The following is a 19,997-nucleotide window of genomic DNA, read 5'->3' as shown; positions in this document are numbered from 1 at the left end:
TGCTTCTGTATCCTAGATTAGTCTGTGCCTTTATTCAGATGAAGGGTGGTATGGGAAACATGCTTTATCTGTTCCCCTTAGGTAGTGTCAGAGAGCAGATGTAGGTTAGCTCTTTTTTTTTTTTTTTTTTTGCAGTACGTGGGCCTCTCACTGTTGTGGCCTCTCCCACTGAGGAGCACAGGCTCCGGATGCGCAGGCTCAGCGGCCATGGCTCACGGGCCTAGCCGCTCCGCAGCATGTGGGATCTTCCCGCACTGGGGCACGAACCTGTGTCCCCTGCATCAGCAGGCGGACTGTCAACCACTGCGCCACCAGGGAAGCCCGGTTAGCTCTTTTGGCCTGTGTTTTATACTTTACAAGTCACTTCATGTTCTTGAAATACTGCATCTAGTGGACATTTATTTGAAGTGAGCACCACCACCACCACAAAACACAATTAAGATACTTAAACCTGTGAACAGTTGTAGTCATCTCCTTCAGAAGCTTCTAGAAGCAGTATCTAATTGGCATGTGGAGATAGATTTGTTTATAATTTATAAATTTATTACTATAATTAATAGATTCATTTATAAACAGTGATATTAATAAGCATTTTTATTACTTTTTCTCAAAAAGCAAATTCTGACTATTTGAAGAAGGTGAACTTAACACTTCTACCAGGCTTGGATTGAGTCAATCTAAATGCCATTTGGACAGGCCACTTGATTAGTAATGAAGCTTCAGGTGTAAACGTCTCCACCATGTTAAGCCCCCTCAGAAGCTTGAAATAACTTGAGTATTGGTCAGTGCTGGTTTCATTGATAATGAACTATCGTTAAAGTAAATATGTCATAGCACAGGGAAGTGTAACAGTCTTCAGGTTAGTGCGCATTTCTTCCAATGTACAGCTTAAAGTAGGGGCGCAGCATGAAAGAACTGGTGCTGACTGGAAGAAGGCAGCAGGCTTAGAATCTAAACTTGATTTCTTACCAGGTTTTTACTGTTTTCTTCAAGCAACCTGAATGGTGCTTGCATCTTTTATCTCTTCATATGATCTGCTTTCTAGATGATTCCATACCCCCATGCATTTGCTTTCACTCCGGTGTGACTACGTTTTACTTTAGGTCTCTTGCTACCACCTCTGTGCTCCTTCCTTTCACTCCTCCATTGCTGACCAAGGGTCCTCAGCTTTACTGTTTGTTTCCCCATGTACATACTTAGGCCCATTCTTATATTTTTAACTTTGCACATCTGTAAACTTATAGAACTTACTGAAACATATTTCGTCACACCCATATTATATTCTTCAATCTGAATTATAGACTTGTCTTTTAGAATGGACCAAAAGAATTTGAGGATCATTTTAATTAAAGATCATTTAAATGTACTTGCTTCTACACTCTTGCTTTGATTATGTTAATACGTGTGTGACTTTTGATGATATACACTTGAATTTCACTGATTAATTTCTACCATGCTGAGGTTTTTTTTTTTTTTTTTTTTTTTTTTTTTTGGCTGCGTTGGTTATTTGTTGCTGTGCATGGGCTTTCTCTAGTTGTGGCAGGCGGGGGCTACTCTTCGTTGCAGCGCGTGGGCTTCTCATTGTGGTGGCTTCTCTTGTTGCGGAGCATGGGCCCTAGGCGCGTGGGCTTCAGTAGTTGTGGCACGCGGGCTCAGTAGTTGTGGCTCGCAGGCTTTGTTGCACCGTGGCATGTGGGCTCTTCCTGGACCAGGGCTTGAACCCGTGTCCCCTGTATTGGCAGGCGGATTCCTAACCACTGCACCACCAGGGAAGTCCCTGGAGAGTTATTTTTAATTAGGAATACTGAGGTTAGTATTTCTGGTTTTAAAATTGCAACATTTGCAAATAGTGTTGAAAAACATTGAACACTAAATTTATGTAGGGTTTATGAAGTCAATATATGATTTTCTATATTTACCAAAAATTAATTATAGTGATTTGTGGAAATTTTTTTTGTAAACTATAAAGATATGTTTGATTGTCACTAAAAAATGGCACAGTGTGTTTCAACTTAACAGTGAGATTACAAGTTTAATTAAGGTAAATGTTTTTATTTAGAGTTCATGTTATTATTTTGAAGATGTTGCTTCAAAGGCTTGGTCTTGCAAATAACTGTAAAGTAGAAGTATTGGCAGTAAACTAAAGACCTTAGGCCTTAAACTGGTTTTCACCAGCTTACTTATTAGATTGAATTTTTATATGTATAAATAATTGAAACAGGAATACAATTTATGTCAGTTTTATTGAAAAGTTAATTTTTTTTTTCAGGAATATTATTGGTAGCTTCGAAAAAAGCATGCTTGATACATTCCTAGCATTTCACAAATAGCTATAATTACATTTTAAAGAAAAAGAACTTCTGAAAAATGAGCTTTGAATCCTAATAGTTTCTCTGTAATAGAATGTTTTTATCTAGGGATTGGTACATACTAATGATTTTCTTCAAATTCTCTTTTTCCACCCGCCAGCCAGGCCCACAACTCCTCTTTCTGTAGGTACCATTGTCCCACCTCCAAGGCCTGCTTCCAGACCAAAGCTTACTTCAGGAAAACTCAGTGGGATTAATGAAATAGTATGTACTCAGGTGTTTTTTTTTTAATTATAACTGTTTTGATTTAATATGCAAATGATATTTCTCTGTATGTCCCTTTACTGCTAAATGCTTGGAATTTTCTACTCAAGTCTTCAAAGTACAGAAAAGTTTTCCCTGCTGATACTTCCTTCACTTCCCCATATTATCTCAGTGATCATACCTGTGGAGCAAGACCGTTGTTCAGGAGGAAAGAGATTTCCTGAGAAAGTTAGCACATTATAAAAATACAATTCAGTACCCATTGTTTCATAATTAAGAAGGAATTTTCATATAATTTTGCTTAAAGTCAAATATTAAGGAAAAAATGGTGGCCTGTTCTTAGATCTAGAAGTATACTGCCAGGGGAGTCCTGGTGGGCATCTAGTCCAGCTTTCTTTATTTTATACATAAGCAGTCTGGAGTTCACATCACTTAATTGACTTGTAAAAGTACACATTGCTTAAAAAAAGAAAAAGGCATTGGTCTTCGAAAGGTGTCAGATAAGGAAAGAAAATATATGGGTTCTGTTGAGAGTCAGGCTCTCCCAAACCAGTCTTCTTTCCTTCAGTCTGTTCTGGTTTACTTTCATCTTTCACTTGCCAGTTTAATTGCCAGAATTAAATTTCTAAATGTCAAGCTTAGTCTTTTTCTCCTGATATACATCTACAGTGGTACACCTATAATCCACGTGGTTGAATATTTTAGCTGAATCTACAAGACACTTCATAAAAGTTGACTCAGCAACCTGCATTACCATACTAACTGTCCAGTTTTCTCCTCTTTGCAACCTAGGTTCCAGCCACTTGAAACTTTCCACTGTTCCCCAAACACATCATGCTCTTTTACATATCCATGTCTCTATTGTACTCCCTCTTGTCTGAAATACCCCTCAGTTTTCTATGTAGGAAACTGCTCACTTTAAGACCCTGCTACATATCACCACCTAGGTGAAGCCCTCTTTGATGGTTACTCCTCCTCTCCACCCCACAGTGGACTTAATCATCCTCTGTCATTCTCTTCCTTATACCCATACACTTGCTCGTGTTTCTTTTAGTGCATCAATCACATTGTATATAAAGTTGACCCACAGTCAGTTCTCCGTATCTATGGGTTCCACATCCACAGATTAAAAATATTGGGGGGGCATCCAGAAAGTTCCAAAAAGAAAACTTGAATTTGCCACACACTAGCAACTGTTTACATAGCATTTGCATTGCATGTACAACTTTTTACATAGAATTTACATTGTATTAGGTATTGTAAGTAATCTAGAGATGATTTAAAGTGTAAGGGATGACTGTACTGTTTTTGTGTGTGCTTCCTTCACTGGACTATGCTTTAGCCAATTTCATATCCTTAATACTTTGCTAATGCCTAATAGTTTACATAATGCCTGTCACCTCATGTCCTGTACCACCTCCATCTGTATATTTCCACAGCCACATTTTACACCTTGCTGTGTTTTTTCAACCTGCTGTCCATAATAATGAGTCATCCAAAAGCCATTCTCTGGAACTAATACTTTAAAAATAATTAATTGGGGACACAAGGGTTTACTAAATGTAAAATATTTTGGGCAGTATAATCTAATTTTTATAAGAGTGTATATCTATAAATTTATATTCATGCGAGTAGAGTTGAATAATTTTAGTGTATGAATGCTTATAGGGTTTTGTTGGTTGTTTCTCGCCTTCTGTTTTTCATGTTCCTCAAATAGATGGGGACAGAAACAGTGTCTAATTCACTGCTTTGTATCTAGTACCCAAGACCTGACACACAGTTTAGGCACTAAATAAATACTGCATTTACTTATAACTTTTATAAGCAGGAAAAGGTGTTCTTTAATTAAGCTCAATATTCCATATTTTAAAAATGAAACACCTCAGGAAGTGTTGCCAATGTATTATTGGAACAATTAGGAATTTGGAAGGAAAAAAAACATTCACCAAAGTAAAAGATAAATGAATTGGAATCATATTTTTCATATTTGTTTTTATTTTTAACCAGAAAAGTGGGAAGACAGTAGAATTAAGATTTTCTCAAACCTCTGAATGGGGTAAACTTTCTCAATGAGGAAGCATTACAATGAATTATAAGGAAAATGTGCACAGATTTGTAAATGCCAAAAGTAAAGCAATATTTAGGAAGAAAATATTTGCATCAAATAAAGAAAAGCGTTAGTGAAAGCTCAGATAATACTAAGACCTCCCCAAACTAAATCAGGCAAAGCTAACAGACAACTCATAAAAGAGAAAAGCCAATTTTATTTTTATCTACGGAATTAGCTAAAAGGTTTTAAATTTTATTATTTTTCCTTCTTCTAAGGCTCATCTGTTCATTGCTGGCAAGAGTGCAGAGAAATATTCTCATATATTTACAGGCAGTAGGGTAAAGTGAGTTACCCAAATGGGAAGCAGTTTGGCACTATGTATGAAAAGCCTTCATAATGTTTAACAGTTTAACTTCTGAGAATCTATCTTAAGCATACTTTTTGAAATAGGGAAAAAGTTTTATATACAAAGATTCTCTTGATGGCATTATTTTAAAATAGCCTTTTCAGCTTTTAATATATTCTTGAAAATGATTTGACCTAGGCATCTCTAACTGTGAGTTTTAAGAAACACAATAAATTTGGTTTAGTATTTTAAAATTAATATTCCTGATACCTAAAAATCTTTTCTGATAACTGGGGAATTGTTTTAGCATTTTGGTAAATGACATTTTGTTTTTAAGCCCAGGCCATTCAGCCCACCTATAACTTCCAATACCAGCCCACCTCCTGCTGCTCCGTTAGCCCGGGCAGAAAGTTCTTCCTCTATCTCATCTTCTGCGTCACTAAGTGCTGCCAATACTCCAGTAGGTAAGTGGTTATCATAAATTACATGCAAAATTTAACATCCAAAATATGATCAGGCTGAGGGTAGTGAAGAATTAAGCATTAGACATTTTGGTTTTCTGGAAACACACCTGGCATTATCAAACTAGCCACATTTTCCTTTTCTCTTTCACATTTTATATTATCTGAATAGAGAATTTTAACCATGATTAGCACTGTTAAGAATGCATCAAATTTATAAACTACGGACCAATATAAATAGTTGAAGGCAGAATATGATGCAGTACTTTCTACTGTGAATTGGTACTTACATTCCTAAGAAAATTTGTTTTAAAAGCAACTGATTCAGTGAAAGGAAGGGGTTTTGTGCTTGCAGTGTGGTCCTGGGACTTGCAGCATCTGTCTGTATCACCTGGAACTTACTAGAAATTCAGACCTTTTAAATCAGAAACTCTGGAGTGGGGCTAGCAGTCTTTGAACAGGCTTTCTAGGCAATTCTGATGCATGTTGAGTTTAAGAATCCCAGCCCTAATTAAGCTGATTTAATTATACTTAATTTGATTTGTCAAAACTCGCACAGGAGAAGTGGGCCTTCTGTATGTAGCCATTGTAAAAACGGCATGAGTGGTATAGGCTAAAATGAGATAAATGATTTTATTTCTAAATGTCTGAACATGATGTTACCATCTTATTTTATATACTTTTGTGAACATACTGTTTTTCCCATCTTCTGACTTTATGTAAACAATATATTCAATAAGTCTTTTTGTTTGCTGTAACAAGCACCTTATTCTTACATTTTGTTTGTATATGTGGTTTTGTTACCTTTTGTTTCCACAGAATCTGTGTTTTAATCATAAAGAACATGATGGGTCCTGTTAGAAATCAGGCAGGTCCTGGTAACCAAAATTGCTTTAGTTGTTTCCCATTATCTCCAGATTATTCAGAACGTTTTCTATTTGTGATGAAAACTTTAATTTTGATTAAGTTGGTACATATTTGTTTGTAGTTTGGGCCAGTGCTGGCAATAGGAGAACGACAAGTAGGTGACGGTGATGATACAGGCAGGCAGGATGTGATGTAATGTGGATTTTATAGGACAAAGTTTCTTTAAGTCTTCCTAAAAATTTCTTTCTTTATTGTGATGTTTATTCAGCTCCCTGTTTAGATTTAAGTTTTTGATTCTTCTTGTTCTTGAAAGTATTTTCTTTTCCTGCAATATTTTGTTTTATTTAAATATGATAGAAGATGATAATTTGATTGGGACACTCTCTGAAATTGAAAAGCACTGTGAGACTTCACAAGGTATTGTATCGAAAGCAGATGTATGTGTTAACTAATGACCCTAAAGTGTGTCTAAAATACTCTGTTATCTAATTTTTCCTTTTCCAGCAATTTATGGTGTCTCAGAAATCAAGAATAACTCTAAGGTTTAACTATCTCAATTTTGTACTAATTATGTCCAGTTTCTATACAGGATCCATTGATAGCAGTGGATAAATTATAAAAACATACATTATTTTTGCATTATCTTCCATCTCCCTCCTGCTCTTCTCTCCTTAACATTAAGAAATATCAACAAATCTTACCTCTAAAGCTATTAGAAGCAGAGAAAAAGTGATTAGGAAAGAACCAGAAAGAATATGTCAGTTAAAAAAAGAAACTATAATATAAAAACCACAAAGCAAAGGCTATCAATCATACGAAAACCATTCATACAGTGAGCTGAAGTTAGAAGCAAAGAGGTAGGAAATAGTTGGGGGTGAGTCCCTGTTTTTTACTCCGGAGCTGAAAGGAATTCCACAAAAATATTCACTGATTGTTACAAAGGTAGGTACCCTTTATTTCAGCTTTATGTCTCTGCATTTTCAAAACATACACAATTGTAAATACGCAACAATTAAACCAAAATTAGAATGCATGCATACTATCCTTATAAAGAAGAACATCCAAGGAATTTATTTTTTCCAAAAAATGAGTTATTCTGAATAATATAGTACACACTTAGACTTTTTTAGGGACTTAAGCACATATTTCCTGTGTCAAACATTTTTTTGAAGGATGCATATACAATATGATCTTGGAAACAAAAATGGAATATACAAAAGGGGATATGCCAAAATGTTAAGTGGATTTTGAGTTTTTTTCCTAACTCTCCAGTACTTTTTTCTTCTTGCCAATATTTCAGTAACAGGCTTAGCAATTTACAGGGAAACTATTTCAAGAATTCTCATTTTATATGCCCAAATTGGATAATTGAAAAGAATAACTTTGTAGGTTTCTTTTGATTTTTAATGTCAAAGTCCTAGCAGGCATTAATGTTACCCATGACTGTGTGTAGATATCCACTTGTGTAGGTTACCTGAGGGAAAAGATTAATTTCAGATTTAAGAGCAGAGAATTTTTTCTAATAAAAGATTATTATAGCCTTCATCTTTCTCTGAAAATATGCTTTCCTGAATTTCTAGTGACCCTAGTATAGAATATATTTTTTTAAAAATTGAACTAATTTAGATTTATAGTGAAACTTTCCCACTGCACAAACATGTATTTGCATAGTTGTAATCACATATCCTAGAAACTACTGCCTCTTGATCAAGCCCTTAGCTTTCATTTAATTATCTGTCACCTGATCCAAACTTGAATCTCTGCCAAGTCATTTTTGTTTTCAATCCAGGATTCACTCTGTGTTCAGTGATCTTACAAAATGAAAAACACAATCATGTTTCTTTTAAACATTTTCAGTGGCTTTTAGTGCCAATAGGATAAAATTAAAGGTCTTCCATGTCCTGATCTGGGTTATAAACACTTCTCCAGACACATTTTCATGTCCTTTCATTGTTGCAGCCCATCACCCACAAAGTATGTTCCTGCTTTGCAGAAAAAAACTACTTGTGGTTCAGAAAGGCACCATTTCTTTCATGCCTCTTTGGCAAAGTGTCTGGCATATATTGGTGGTTAGTAGATAGTAGCTGTTGTGCTTTTGTGAATACATTTTATTATTGAGTTTATTTTCATATGAAATTTTAAGTTGTCTTGTTTGGGAGAGTTTACTTTTCCCAGTGGCCTAGAAACAGCAGTTCCTGTTTCCATGTATTTTTAATCACTGAGTCATTTTTTTTTTAAACTATGAAGAACCTTCTAAATCAGAATTCTTCAAAATCTTGAACAGTACAGCATCTTCCTGGCCTCTAAAGGTAACAAAAGCTCTTTCTCACTATTTGTAGGAGCCCAGGTTTAGTTGTGAGGCAAAGAAAGCTAGTACCGATTTTTGTTAGAATTAACAATACTCTAGGTATCTCAAAAGTAGCTCACATCTGAAATCAAAATATCTGATGGCTATGAACATGGTGTAACATTTATGTAACAAAAAACATACATTCAGATTTCAGAGATAAATGAATAACCTAGGTCAACATATTTTTCTTTAAGAATGAATAATCATCATGAACTACCCAATTGACTTATTTTTACAAAATTTCATCATATATTGTATATTAAATGAAATGCTCCACTTTCCAATCGATAACAATGGTAAGGCATAAATGGAGAGAGTACATTTGTAAAGAAAAAAAAGGCAATGCACTGTTTTAAGGGATTTGTCTGTTATGAAATAAACCAGATTTTAGGTTTTAAAAAACACCTGAACATATACATTAAATTTGTTTACATTTTATTACTCTTTTAAAACACTGCTCTTTCTATGATTTGACTCTAAAGGTATCTTACTGAGTTAACTTTATGTCAGGAATGTTACCTCAAAATGATGTTATTAGTCATGTTTATTGAGGAAAGGTAATATGGGAATATAATACAAGCATAAGACAAAGAGGTAAAGGAGAATTACAGTAATAATGAGTAGTGCATGATTACATTACACTGCTCATTTAGAAATAGCTAATATATAGAAATACCTTAAATAGAAAAATCCAGTTTAATGATCTTACATATGTGAATTAGTAGAACCTGAAAGAATTTAGTATCTGAATGGTTTTGAAGCCGTATTTTAGTAATTTTAGCTCTTCAGGTGGAGGGCTTTTTCCTTCCGACATTCCTTAACCCAACCCTTCTTTGTCATTCTATTTAAAATTGAAGTCACTGTGACATATTTTCCTGTCATATTTTATTTGTCCAACTTGTTTTATGCTCCATTTTTTAACCAGATTTATACTTGGGGCATCTTTGAAACCAGTAATAGAGTCACTTGTGACAAGCTAATATTTTGAGTCTACTCTGTCTTGGTATTTAATAAATATCTTTCTATAGGATTTAACAAATGAATTGTATTTATTCTAGGTGTGTCACGAGGTCCCAGTCCTGTCAGCCTTGGAAATCAGGACACCTTACCTGTGGCAGTCGCCCTTACAGAATCTGTTAATGCCTACTTTAAAGGGGCAGATCCCACCAAGTTAGTTTTTAAAAGATACATGTATATGTGTGTGTGTGTTTCAGGGGCAGGGGGCTTGGTGGTAAATTTTAAGAGTTACATTTTGATTCTCTATTAGAGTTTTCTATTACTTGTTTACCTGCTTTTTGCTATCAATTATAGTCATTTAGATATTGTCTTTCGAATTTAAGAAGTCACTATAATCAGTAGTGATGGCTTTTTTCTAAGTTTATGTACGTTTTTGCCCAGGCTTTATGACCAGTATGACAAATCTGTTGTTTGACATGTCCGTAGAACAGGATTGTGGCAGCTGACGTAGATGGGGATAGAACTCTGAATCTTGGCCTAATGTATATCTTTGGTGAAAGTGTGATGTTTGCAAGAGAGACCTAGAGTGCATGTCTATTTACAGGAGACTCTTGAAGGATTGGTTTAACCTCCTTCTATTAAGAAAATGATCTTTGGGTGAATGACCACCCTTAATTTTTCTTTTTTGTTTTGAATTTTATTTTATTTTTTCATACAGCAGGTTCTTATTAGTTATTTATCTTATACATATTAGTGTATATATGTCAATCCCAATCTCCCAATTCATCCCACCACCATCACCCCACCCTTATTTTTCATGTATAACATTATTCATTCATTAAATATTTGAGTGCTTAATATGTGTAAGACTGTTATAAGCTTGCATTGTTGTGAAAATTTCTTAGTTTTCACTTGAGATAATGCAAGCTCTGTAGAGAAGAACTTTTGTTTATTAAAGTACCTTCAGCACTTACAACAGAGTCTTACACATAGTAAGCACTCAAATATTTGATGAATGAATAATGTTACTTAGGAAAAGGAGAGGTATTGATATATGCTATGAAGAAAAATAAACCAGGGTAAGGGGATAGACAGTTACAACAGAGGGCTACTATTTTAGATAGAATGATCAGTGAAAACCTTTTTGAGGTTGTTTTTGAAAGACATTGAGGGAGGAGCAAGCCATGCAGATAGGTGAGTGAAGAGCATTCCAGTAAGTGTAAGGGACTGAGGTAGAAGCATGCTTGGCATAGTCACGAAATAGCAAAGAGCACCATGTCACTGAGTAGGAGTAAACAAGGAAGAAAGTAGTCAAAGATAAGTCCACAGAGGGAACAGATCAGGCTGGGCATTGTAGACCATGATAAGGAGTTTGGAATTTATTGTGGGTGAGGTGGGAAGCAAGTAGAGGCTTTTGAGTAGAGGAGTGATGAGGTTACTTATGTTTTTGAAGTAGCACTCTGCCTGCTATATGGAGAATAAACTAGAAGGAGCCAGAGTAGATGCAGAGAGAAAGGGTTAACCACTGAAGTCTAGGTGAGAGATGATGGTGACTTGTATAAGGGTATTAGCAGAAGAGATCGTGAGTAGTAATGAGATTCTGAATGTATTTTGAAAACAGATTTGTCAAGATTTGTTGAGGGAGTAGATTGTTAAATTTGAAGTACTTATTAACACAATTTAGTGGGGATGTTGAGTTGATGATAGTTGAATACATGATTCTGGAGTTCAGAGAGAGGTGCAGGCTAAAATATTTGGTAGTCATTAATTTGTACATGATACTTAAAGCCTGGGGCATTAGGGTGTAGAGAAGAGATCTGATGAGAACCTAAGTCCTGGCCCCCTTCAGTGTTTAAAAATAGGAGGATGAGAATCATCCAGCAATGGAGTTTGGGACGGCAAGCAACAAGAGAAATGAGAAGAGAACCAGTAGAGCAGAGTCCCAGAAACTAAGTGAATAAACCCTTCCATGAAAGAAGGTGTGAAGCTGTATCTGATGCTATCCGTCAGGTCAAGAAAAATTGATCATTAACAACGTGAAGGTCATTAATGACCTTCACAAGAGCAGCTCTAGTAGACTGCTTCGAGGGCGCTCAGGAGCAGGAGATGATGCAAATACAGACAACTGTATTTGAAGAGCGCAAATGTTAGGCAATTCTTTTAGGATATTTTGCTCTAAGTAGAAGCAGAGAAACAGGGTGGTAGCAGGAGAGAGATGGGAGAATCAGAGGAGGCCTTTATTAATTTTAGTTTTTGGGTTTTTTAAAGATGATATACATTTCAATATGCTAATGGGAAAAATCCAATATTTATGGAAAAAACTGAATCTACAGGAAAGGGGACACTTGCATGAGTGAAGTCCTTCAGTATGTAAGAGGAGATGTGCTTCAGTACAGTTAACCTTAGGGGCATAGACTGATTATCTGTTGAAACAGGAGGGAAGGCAGAAGGTATGGATGCCTTTAGAGTCAGGGAGATTAGGATTTTAGTAGTGAGAGTATGAGGAAGTTCTTTTCTGATTTTATTTCATCCGTAAAATTTAAAGGAAAGTCGTGGACTGCAGGTGGGGGAGGGAATTTTGCAGGCTAGAGTTAGAGGAGAAAGGAGAAGGTATGAAAAGAGCTAGGGGATGTAGAATTTCCAGGTAATACTAAGGGGGCCCAACTGAGAGTTTTGGCTATATCATTATATGTTTTTCTCTAGTCATGTTCGGCCATATAGATGTAGGTGAGGAGCTGGATTTAGCTAAGACTGTGTTTTGCCAAACAAGCATAGTCAAGTGAGGGAGAACTAAGGGGAGGGTTTATGCAAAGGAATATGTATATTGATGGACCATGAAGTCCCAAGATAGGGGGAAGTGAGGATATGAAGAAAGAGTGAAAATTAGTGAAAAAGGTGGTAGGAACAATGGATTATGGAGGTTTTTGATGAGATTGGAGATGCAGTACTGGACAGAATGAGTTGGAGAAGTAGGAAGAGACTATCCGATGAGTGGGGAATCAGGCTGAGATGGTGGAGGGGCTGAAGTATGGCTGAGGTAGGCTGGAAGGCAGGATCATTGAAGGCAAGGGGCTGAAGGACTAGGTGACCAAGGTGTTGAAAGGATTATCTGTGTGGATATTGAAATCACTAAAAATTTATGATAGGAGTAGTTGTGCAGAGACAGACTGACAGTGGGCCAGGAGCTATAATTTTCAGAAAATGAAAGGGAATGTTGAAGATGACTTGGAGGGTTGGGATAGCGAGTAGTGTAATCTGATGGTGTGAGTTTCAAATGAAGCTGGTGGTTTTTCAGAAGGAAGAAGGAATATAGAGTTGTAAGAGGCAATGAGAAGCAAGGAGGACATCTTCCACTGCCACCATCAGGCTCAGTGCTTTGTGGGGTTTGGAGGAAAAATAGCTACAGCTGGGGATAGTGTTACCAGGGAAACAGTGTCCTTATGAGACAGCCAGGGATGGTTTTAGCAAACAAGTGAAGGAGTATTATCAGTGTGCTTCCATTTGTGTTTGGAATTTAATTCTAGGAAAAACTGGTGTTAGATGAATATATCATTTCACATAGAATCATTTTTTATAATTGAAAAAATAATTCATGGTAATTATGATAGAAGGTTATATATATAAATAAAGCCCTTTTAAAACTAAATATGCTTTAAATGCAGGTTAAAATGCCTTATTTAAACTATTTAAATTTTTCAAAATGCCTACTTCCAGGTGTATTGTGAAGATCACTGGTGACATGACAATATCATTTCCAAGCGGAGTTATTAAAGTCTTCACTAGTAATCCATCCCCAGCTGTGCTCTGCTTCAGGGTGAAAAATATCAACAGACTAGAACAAATTCTTCCAAATGCACAACTTGTGTTCAGGTTTGTGTACTTTTCAGTTTTTTTTTAATTTTTTGGCCACACTGTGGGGCAATGTGGAATTGTAGTTCCCTGACTAGGGATCGAACCTGTGTCCCCTGTGGTGGAAGTTCAGAGTCTTAACCACTGGACCACCAGGGAAATCCCCAGGCTTGTGTACTTTTGTTTTGAAGGTGAAATTTCTTTTTAAGAAATTTTTTCTTTCTTCTTCAAAGCAACAGTGATTCAATTTGAAGACTATCAAAATTATTTATTATGATTAAATAGGATTCTGCTGTCTTTGTTTTGTTTGTGCTGGTGGGTGGTAGTAGTCGTTGTTAAATCCTTCTCTACTGTACATCTTCTCATCTTTTAGGCTTTCTGCTATGTTCCATTCTTTATCCCCTAAGTTTAGTTTTACCTCATCCCATCTTTTGGTTCATTTCTGCTGGTCTTTGCCAGGTCACCAAATTACTACAGAGAGGCAGAGGGTAAAGATAAATAAATAAATAAATAAGAAATAATAAGAAATAATAATGAAAATATTTCTTGTACATACAGTGATCCATCACAGTGTGATTCTAACACAAAAGATTTTTGGATGAACATGCAAGCTCTTACTATCTACCTCAAGAAGCTATCAGAGCAGAATCCAGCTGCTTCTTATTATAATGTAGATGTATTAAAGTATCAGGTGAGTGTCATCTTATAAAAATCTTTAATTAAAATATTAACAAACAGTCTTGCATATCATTAAATGAATAATATGTCATGGCCAAGTGAAGTTCATTCGAGCAATGCAAGGATGTTTCAAAATCAAAAAATCTCTTAATAAGCCTCTGGAGATTTTGGCCAATTTGATCAAATTCACCGTCTGTCTATTACCAATTAAAATACTGAGCAAATATAAATATATGAATGTCCTTCACCTGAAAAGACCAGCATATCAGTCTTAATAATGAAATAACCTAAAGCATTGAAAGTCAGGACAGTCATTATTCCTGTTAGTGTATAAGATTTTTCTGTATGTGTTAGTAGAGTTAGACAGGAGAATAAAATAAGTGGTGATAAATATTGGAAAGGAAGATATAAAAATAATACTAATTACAGGTGATATATTTCTGGAAAACTCAAGAGAATCAACTGAAAAACTGATGCAGGAGAATTTAGCAAAGTGGTCATTTAAAAAATTAATACAAAAATTAATGGCTTTCAAAACAACCAGTTAGGAAAACTAATGGAGAAAGATATTCACAATAAAAAAACTAATTAGATCTGGAGAGGTAGTCCAAGATGGTATACGAAGATCCTGAACTCACCTTCTCCCATGGATACACCAACATGGTGTATATTCAGATACATGTGGAACAATTCCCTCTGAAAGGGACCTGAAAGATAGCTAAACAGCTCCTTCACATCAGCCAGTGAGAAAAGGGCCACACTGAGGCGAGTAGGAGAGGCTGAGACACGGTCTCACCATAAGCTTCAACCCCATCATGGCAACCCACCATCTGGATGGAACTCACAAATCTGGAGCTTCTCCCTGAGGAACAAAGAGTTTGTAACCCGCATGGACACCCCATCTTTTGAGACCTGCACTTGATAGACGAGTCCCTAAAACATCTGGCTTTGAAAACCAGTGGAGCTCGTATCCACAGGAACCAGAGGGCTGTAGAGATCTGAGAAACGGCTTTAAAGGGCTTGCGTGCAAACTCAAGCACCCTAGGTCCCAGCATGCAAGCGGCCATTTGAGAAGTGCACAGGCTACATTGAAAGAGATTCATTAGCTGATCTTAAAGCATCAGCTTGAGGGGCCGGGGCGTGTTGAGATACTCTCCAGGGAGTGAGGTGCTGGAGGGCACCTCTTTTACTTGCTCCATCTACCTTGCTAAAGCCAGCAAGCACCACTTTATTTATTTTTTTACTATAGACTTTTTCTCTTGGTGGATGCCATCTTTACACTCCAACCAGTGGGCTCTCCCTCTCTCATGCTAAAACTGGCTTTTTATTCAAGACCTCTTTCCCCCTTCCTCAGTGGGTGTCATCTTTGCACTCTCTTCTGTGACACCAGTATTTCCAAGAGGGGAGTTTTTATAGATGAAGAAACTGGTGCCCCAGTTTTTGCAGCTGCAGCCCAGGGGACACCCTTGATCTCCTGGCTCTGGAGGCCAGGGGAGCTTGCATTTCTGGGTCCCACAGGACTATAACAATCAGTGAGACAGTTTTTGGCAGGCTACTGCCCCCAGGGCGATGCACAGAAAGCAGACTGAAAAACACCCGTACTGTTTCTGTGAAAGAGACCCATTTGCTTGGCCTGGGGCAGCAGCCTAAGGGGCAGGCTTCTGGTCTGACACACATCTAGGGATCTCCAGATATGCTCTTAGGGAACATAGCCTGGGGGAATGCAGTCAATTCACTCTCCCTCTGCCTTGCTACAGCTCATCAGTATCTCCCAGAAAGGAACTTACACACTCGTCTAGAGCCCTGATTTTTATGACTGTCACCCAGGGGACACCTCCAGATCACCTGATCTGGTGGCCAGCAGGGCTCACATTTGTATTCAATCTCACAGAACTATATGTATTTGCATACTTTAAAAGCTGCTGCCTGAGGGTCTAGCTTCCTAGTCAGTCTGAATCTATGTGCTGGCAGATTTCTTGCTTTGAAACACTGCCAGGTCTTGGCACACCCTTGACGATTAGGAGCTATTAAATATAAAATAGGCTGCTTGGACAATCACAGAGGTTTGAGAGGCAACCAAGAGCTAAGGCGAGGTTGAACAATAAGGTTCATCTCCTACACGAGGTTACTCTTTCAAGACTGGAAGGGGTGGCTATTTCATCTAATACAAAGAAGTGCAGAAAATCAAGTAAAATGAGGAAACAGGAATATATTCTAAAAGAAAGAACAAGACAAAACCTTAGAAAAACACCTTAACAAAACAGAGATAAGTAATTTACCTTATAAAGAGTTCTAAGTTATGGTCATAAAATGCTCACCTCACTTGGGAAAAGAATGGATAAACACAGTGAGAACTTCAACAAAGAAATAGAAAACCTAAGAAAGTAACAACTAGAAGTCACTGGGCTGAAGAATACAATAACTGATCTGAAATATATACTGGAGGGGTTCAACAGCAGACTAGATGAAGCAAAGAAAGGATCAGTGAACTCAAAGACAGGGCAGTGGAACTCACCTAATCCGAACAGCAAAAAGAAAAAAGAATTTTAAAAAGCGGAGATAGCTTACAGGACTTATGGGACAACATCAAGCAAATTAACGTACACATTATAACGGTCCCAGAAGGAGAATAGAGATAAAGGGACTGAAAACTTACTTGAAGAAATAATGGCTGAGAACTTCCCTAACCTGGGGAAGGAAACAAACATTCAGATCCAGGAAGCCCAGAGAGACCCACACCAAGACACATTATAATTAAAATGTCAAAAGTTTAGGGCTTCCCTGGTGGCGCAGTGGTTGAGAATCTGCCTGCTAATGCAGGGGGCACAGGTTAGAGCCCTGGTCTGGGGAGATCCCACATGCCGCAGAGCAACTAGGCCCATGAGCCACAACTACTGAGCCTGCACGTCTGGAGCCTGTGCTTCTCAACAACAGAGGCCATGACAGTTAGAGGCCCCTGCTTGCCACAACTAGAGAAAGCCCTTGCACAGAAACGAAGACCCAACACAGTCAAAAATTAAAAAAATAATAATGAATTAAAAGAAGGCTCAACATTAAAAAAAAAAAGTCAAAAGTTTAAAAAAAGAATCTTAAAAGCAGCAAGAGAAAAACCAAGGGAGCTCTCATAAGACCATCAGCAGACTTTTCAGCAGAAACTTTGCAAGCCAGAAGGGATATATTCAAAGTAAACTTCTAACCATGGATACTCTACCTGGCAGAGTTATTGCTCAGAGTTGAAAGAAAGATAAGGAGTTTCCCAGGCAAGCAAAACCTAAAGGAGTTCATCACCAATAAACCAGCCTTACAAGAAATGTTAAAGGGACTTTTTTGCTGAAAAGGGCACCAATTAGTAACAAAAGTATGAAAGTATAAATCTCACTGGTAAAGGTAAATATATAGTAGAGGTAGTAGATTAATCACGTAGAGTGAAAATAGTAAAAGGAAAAAGACAAAAATAGTAAAAATAACTCCAATAATTAGTGAAGGGATACACAAGATAAAAAGATGTAAAATGTGACATCAAAAACAGAAAATAGAGGGGGAGTAAAAATGCAGACCTTTAGAATGCATTCAAACTTAAGTTGTTTGCAGCTTAAAATGGACTGTTATGTAGGTTGTTATATGTAAGCCTCATGGTAACAACCAAGCAAAAACTATAGCAGATACACAAAAGATAATGAGAAAGAAATTAACCATTCCACTAAAGTCATCAAACCACAAAGAAAGAGAACAGAACAGCCAGAAAATAATTAACAATATGCAGTGAATACATACCTGTCAATAATTATAATTGTAAATGGACTAAATTCTCCAATCAAAAGACATAGAGTGGCTGAATGGATTAAAAAAATAAGACCTATTTATATACTGCCTATAAGATGCTCCCTTCAGATGTAAGGACACACACAGAATGAAAGTTGAAGGGATGGAAAAAGATGTTCCATGCAAACAGAAACCAAATGAAAGCTTGGGTAGCTATACTTATATCAGAAAAACATAGACTAAAACAGAGACTGTAATAAGAGACAAAGAAAGGCATTACATATTGATAAAGGTGTCAATTCAACAAGAAGATGTTTAACATTTATTAATTATGCACCCCCCAAAAATAATAATAATAATTATGCACCCTACATAGGAGCAACTAAATATATAGAGCAAATATTAAGAGACCTAAAGGGAGAAATAGACAGCAATACAGTAATAGTAGGGGACCTTAATACTTTTATTAATAGATAAGTTATCCCAACAGAAATCAGTAAGGAAACATCAGCCTTATATGACATGTTAGACCAGATGGACTTAACAGATATACAGAAAACATTCCATCCAAAAGCAGCAGAGTGCACATTCTTCTCAACTGCATAGGGAACATTCTCCAGGATCATATATTAGGTTAAAAAACAAGTCATAATAAATTTTTTTTTTTTTTTTGCGGTACGTGGGCCTCTCACTGCCATGGCCTCTCCCATTGCGGAGCACAGGCTCCAGACACGCAGCCTCAGTGGCCATGGCTCATGGGCCCAGCCGCTCCGCGGCATGTGGGATCTTCCCGGACTGGGGCACGAACCCGTGTCCCCTGCATCAGCAGGCGGACTGTCAACCACTGCGCCACCAGGGAAGCCCAGTCATAATAAATTTAACATTGGAGTCATATCAAGCATCTCTTTTAGGACCACAGTGGTATGAAACTAGAAATCAGTTACAAGAAGAAGACTGGAAAAATCACAAATATGGATAGATTAAACAGTATGCTACTGAGTAACCAACGGGTCAATGAAGAAATCAAAGGAGAAATCAAAAAATACTTTGAAAAAAATGAAAATGGGAATACAACATACCAAAAATTCATGGGATGCAGCAGAAGCGTTTCTAAGAGGGAAGTTCATAGTGATACATGCCTACCTCAAGAAACAAGAATAATCTCAAACAACTTAACTTTACACCTCAAGTAACTAGAAAAAGAAGAGCAGATGGAGCCCAAAGTTAGTTGAAGGATGGTAATGACAAAGATAAGAGCAGAAATAATTAGAGACTAAAAAGATCAGTGAAACTAAGAGCTGGTTCTTTGAAAAGGTAAACAAAATTGACAAACCTTTATCTAGACTCACCAAGAAAAAAGGAGGGCTCAAATAAAATCAGAAATGAAGGAGGAGCTGTTATAACTAATACCACTGAAATACAGAGATTCATAAGATACTACTATGAACAATTATATGCCAACAAATTGCCAACAACCTACAAGAAATGGATACATTTCTAGGAACATACAGCCGGCTTTCCAATACTGAATCATGAAGAAGTAGAAAATATGAATAGATTACTAGTAAGGAGGTATGAATCCATAATCAGAAACCTTCCAAAAACAAAAGTCCGGGATCAAACGGTTTAACTACCAAAGTCTACCAGACATTAAAAGAATTATAGCAATTCTTCTCAAACTCTTCCCAAAAAACAGAAAAGGAGGAAACACTTCCAAACTCATTTTATGAGGCCAGCATTACCCCGATAAACCAGACAAGGACACTACAAGAAAAAATTACGGGCTGATATCCCTGATGAACATAGATGCAAAAATCCTCAACAAAATATTAGCGAACAAACTGCAACAATACATTAAAAGGGTCATACACCATGATCAAGTGGGATTTATTCCAGGGATGCAAGGATGGTTTGACATGCAGAAATCGAGCAACATGATACACCACATTAACAAATGAAGATGAAAATCGTATGATCTCAGTGGATTACAGAAAAAGCATTTGACAAAATTTAAACATCCATTTATGATTAAAAACTCCCAACACAGTGGGTATAGAGGGAACATACCTCAACATAATAAATGCCATATATGACAAGCTATAGC

At 36.9% G+C, this 19,997-nt stretch overlaps 1 protein-coding gene across 1 annotated transcript in view; it reads left to right on the top strand.

Annotated features, from left to right (window-relative positions):
• Positions 1-19,997, top strand: part of FCHO2 (FCH and mu domain containing endocytic adaptor 2) — a 119,957-nt gene that overhangs the window by 86,663 nt on the left and 13,297 nt on the right. Inside the window, exons 18-22 of the mRNA XM_049707713.1 lie at positions 2,470-2,573; positions 5,307-5,433; positions 9,706-9,817; positions 13,319-13,474; positions 14,012-14,144. Coding sequence (XP_049563670.1) covers positions 2,470-2,573; positions 5,307-5,433; positions 9,706-9,817; positions 13,319-13,474; positions 14,012-14,144 — 632 coding nt within the window. The remainder of the gene's footprint in view (positions 1-2,469; positions 2,574-5,306; positions 5,434-9,705; positions 9,818-13,318; positions 13,475-14,011; positions 14,145-19,997) is intronic.

Source organism: Orcinus orca, chromosome 3 (assembly GCF_937001465.1).
Source record: "Orcinus orca chromosome 3, mOrcOrc1.1, whole genome shotgun sequence".
NCBI lineage: Eukaryota > Metazoa > Chordata > Mammalia > Artiodactyla > Delphinidae > Orcinus > Orcinus orca.
The sequence above is the reverse complement of the archived record's forward strand: the minus strand, read 5'-3'. Positions and strand labels throughout refer to the sequence as shown.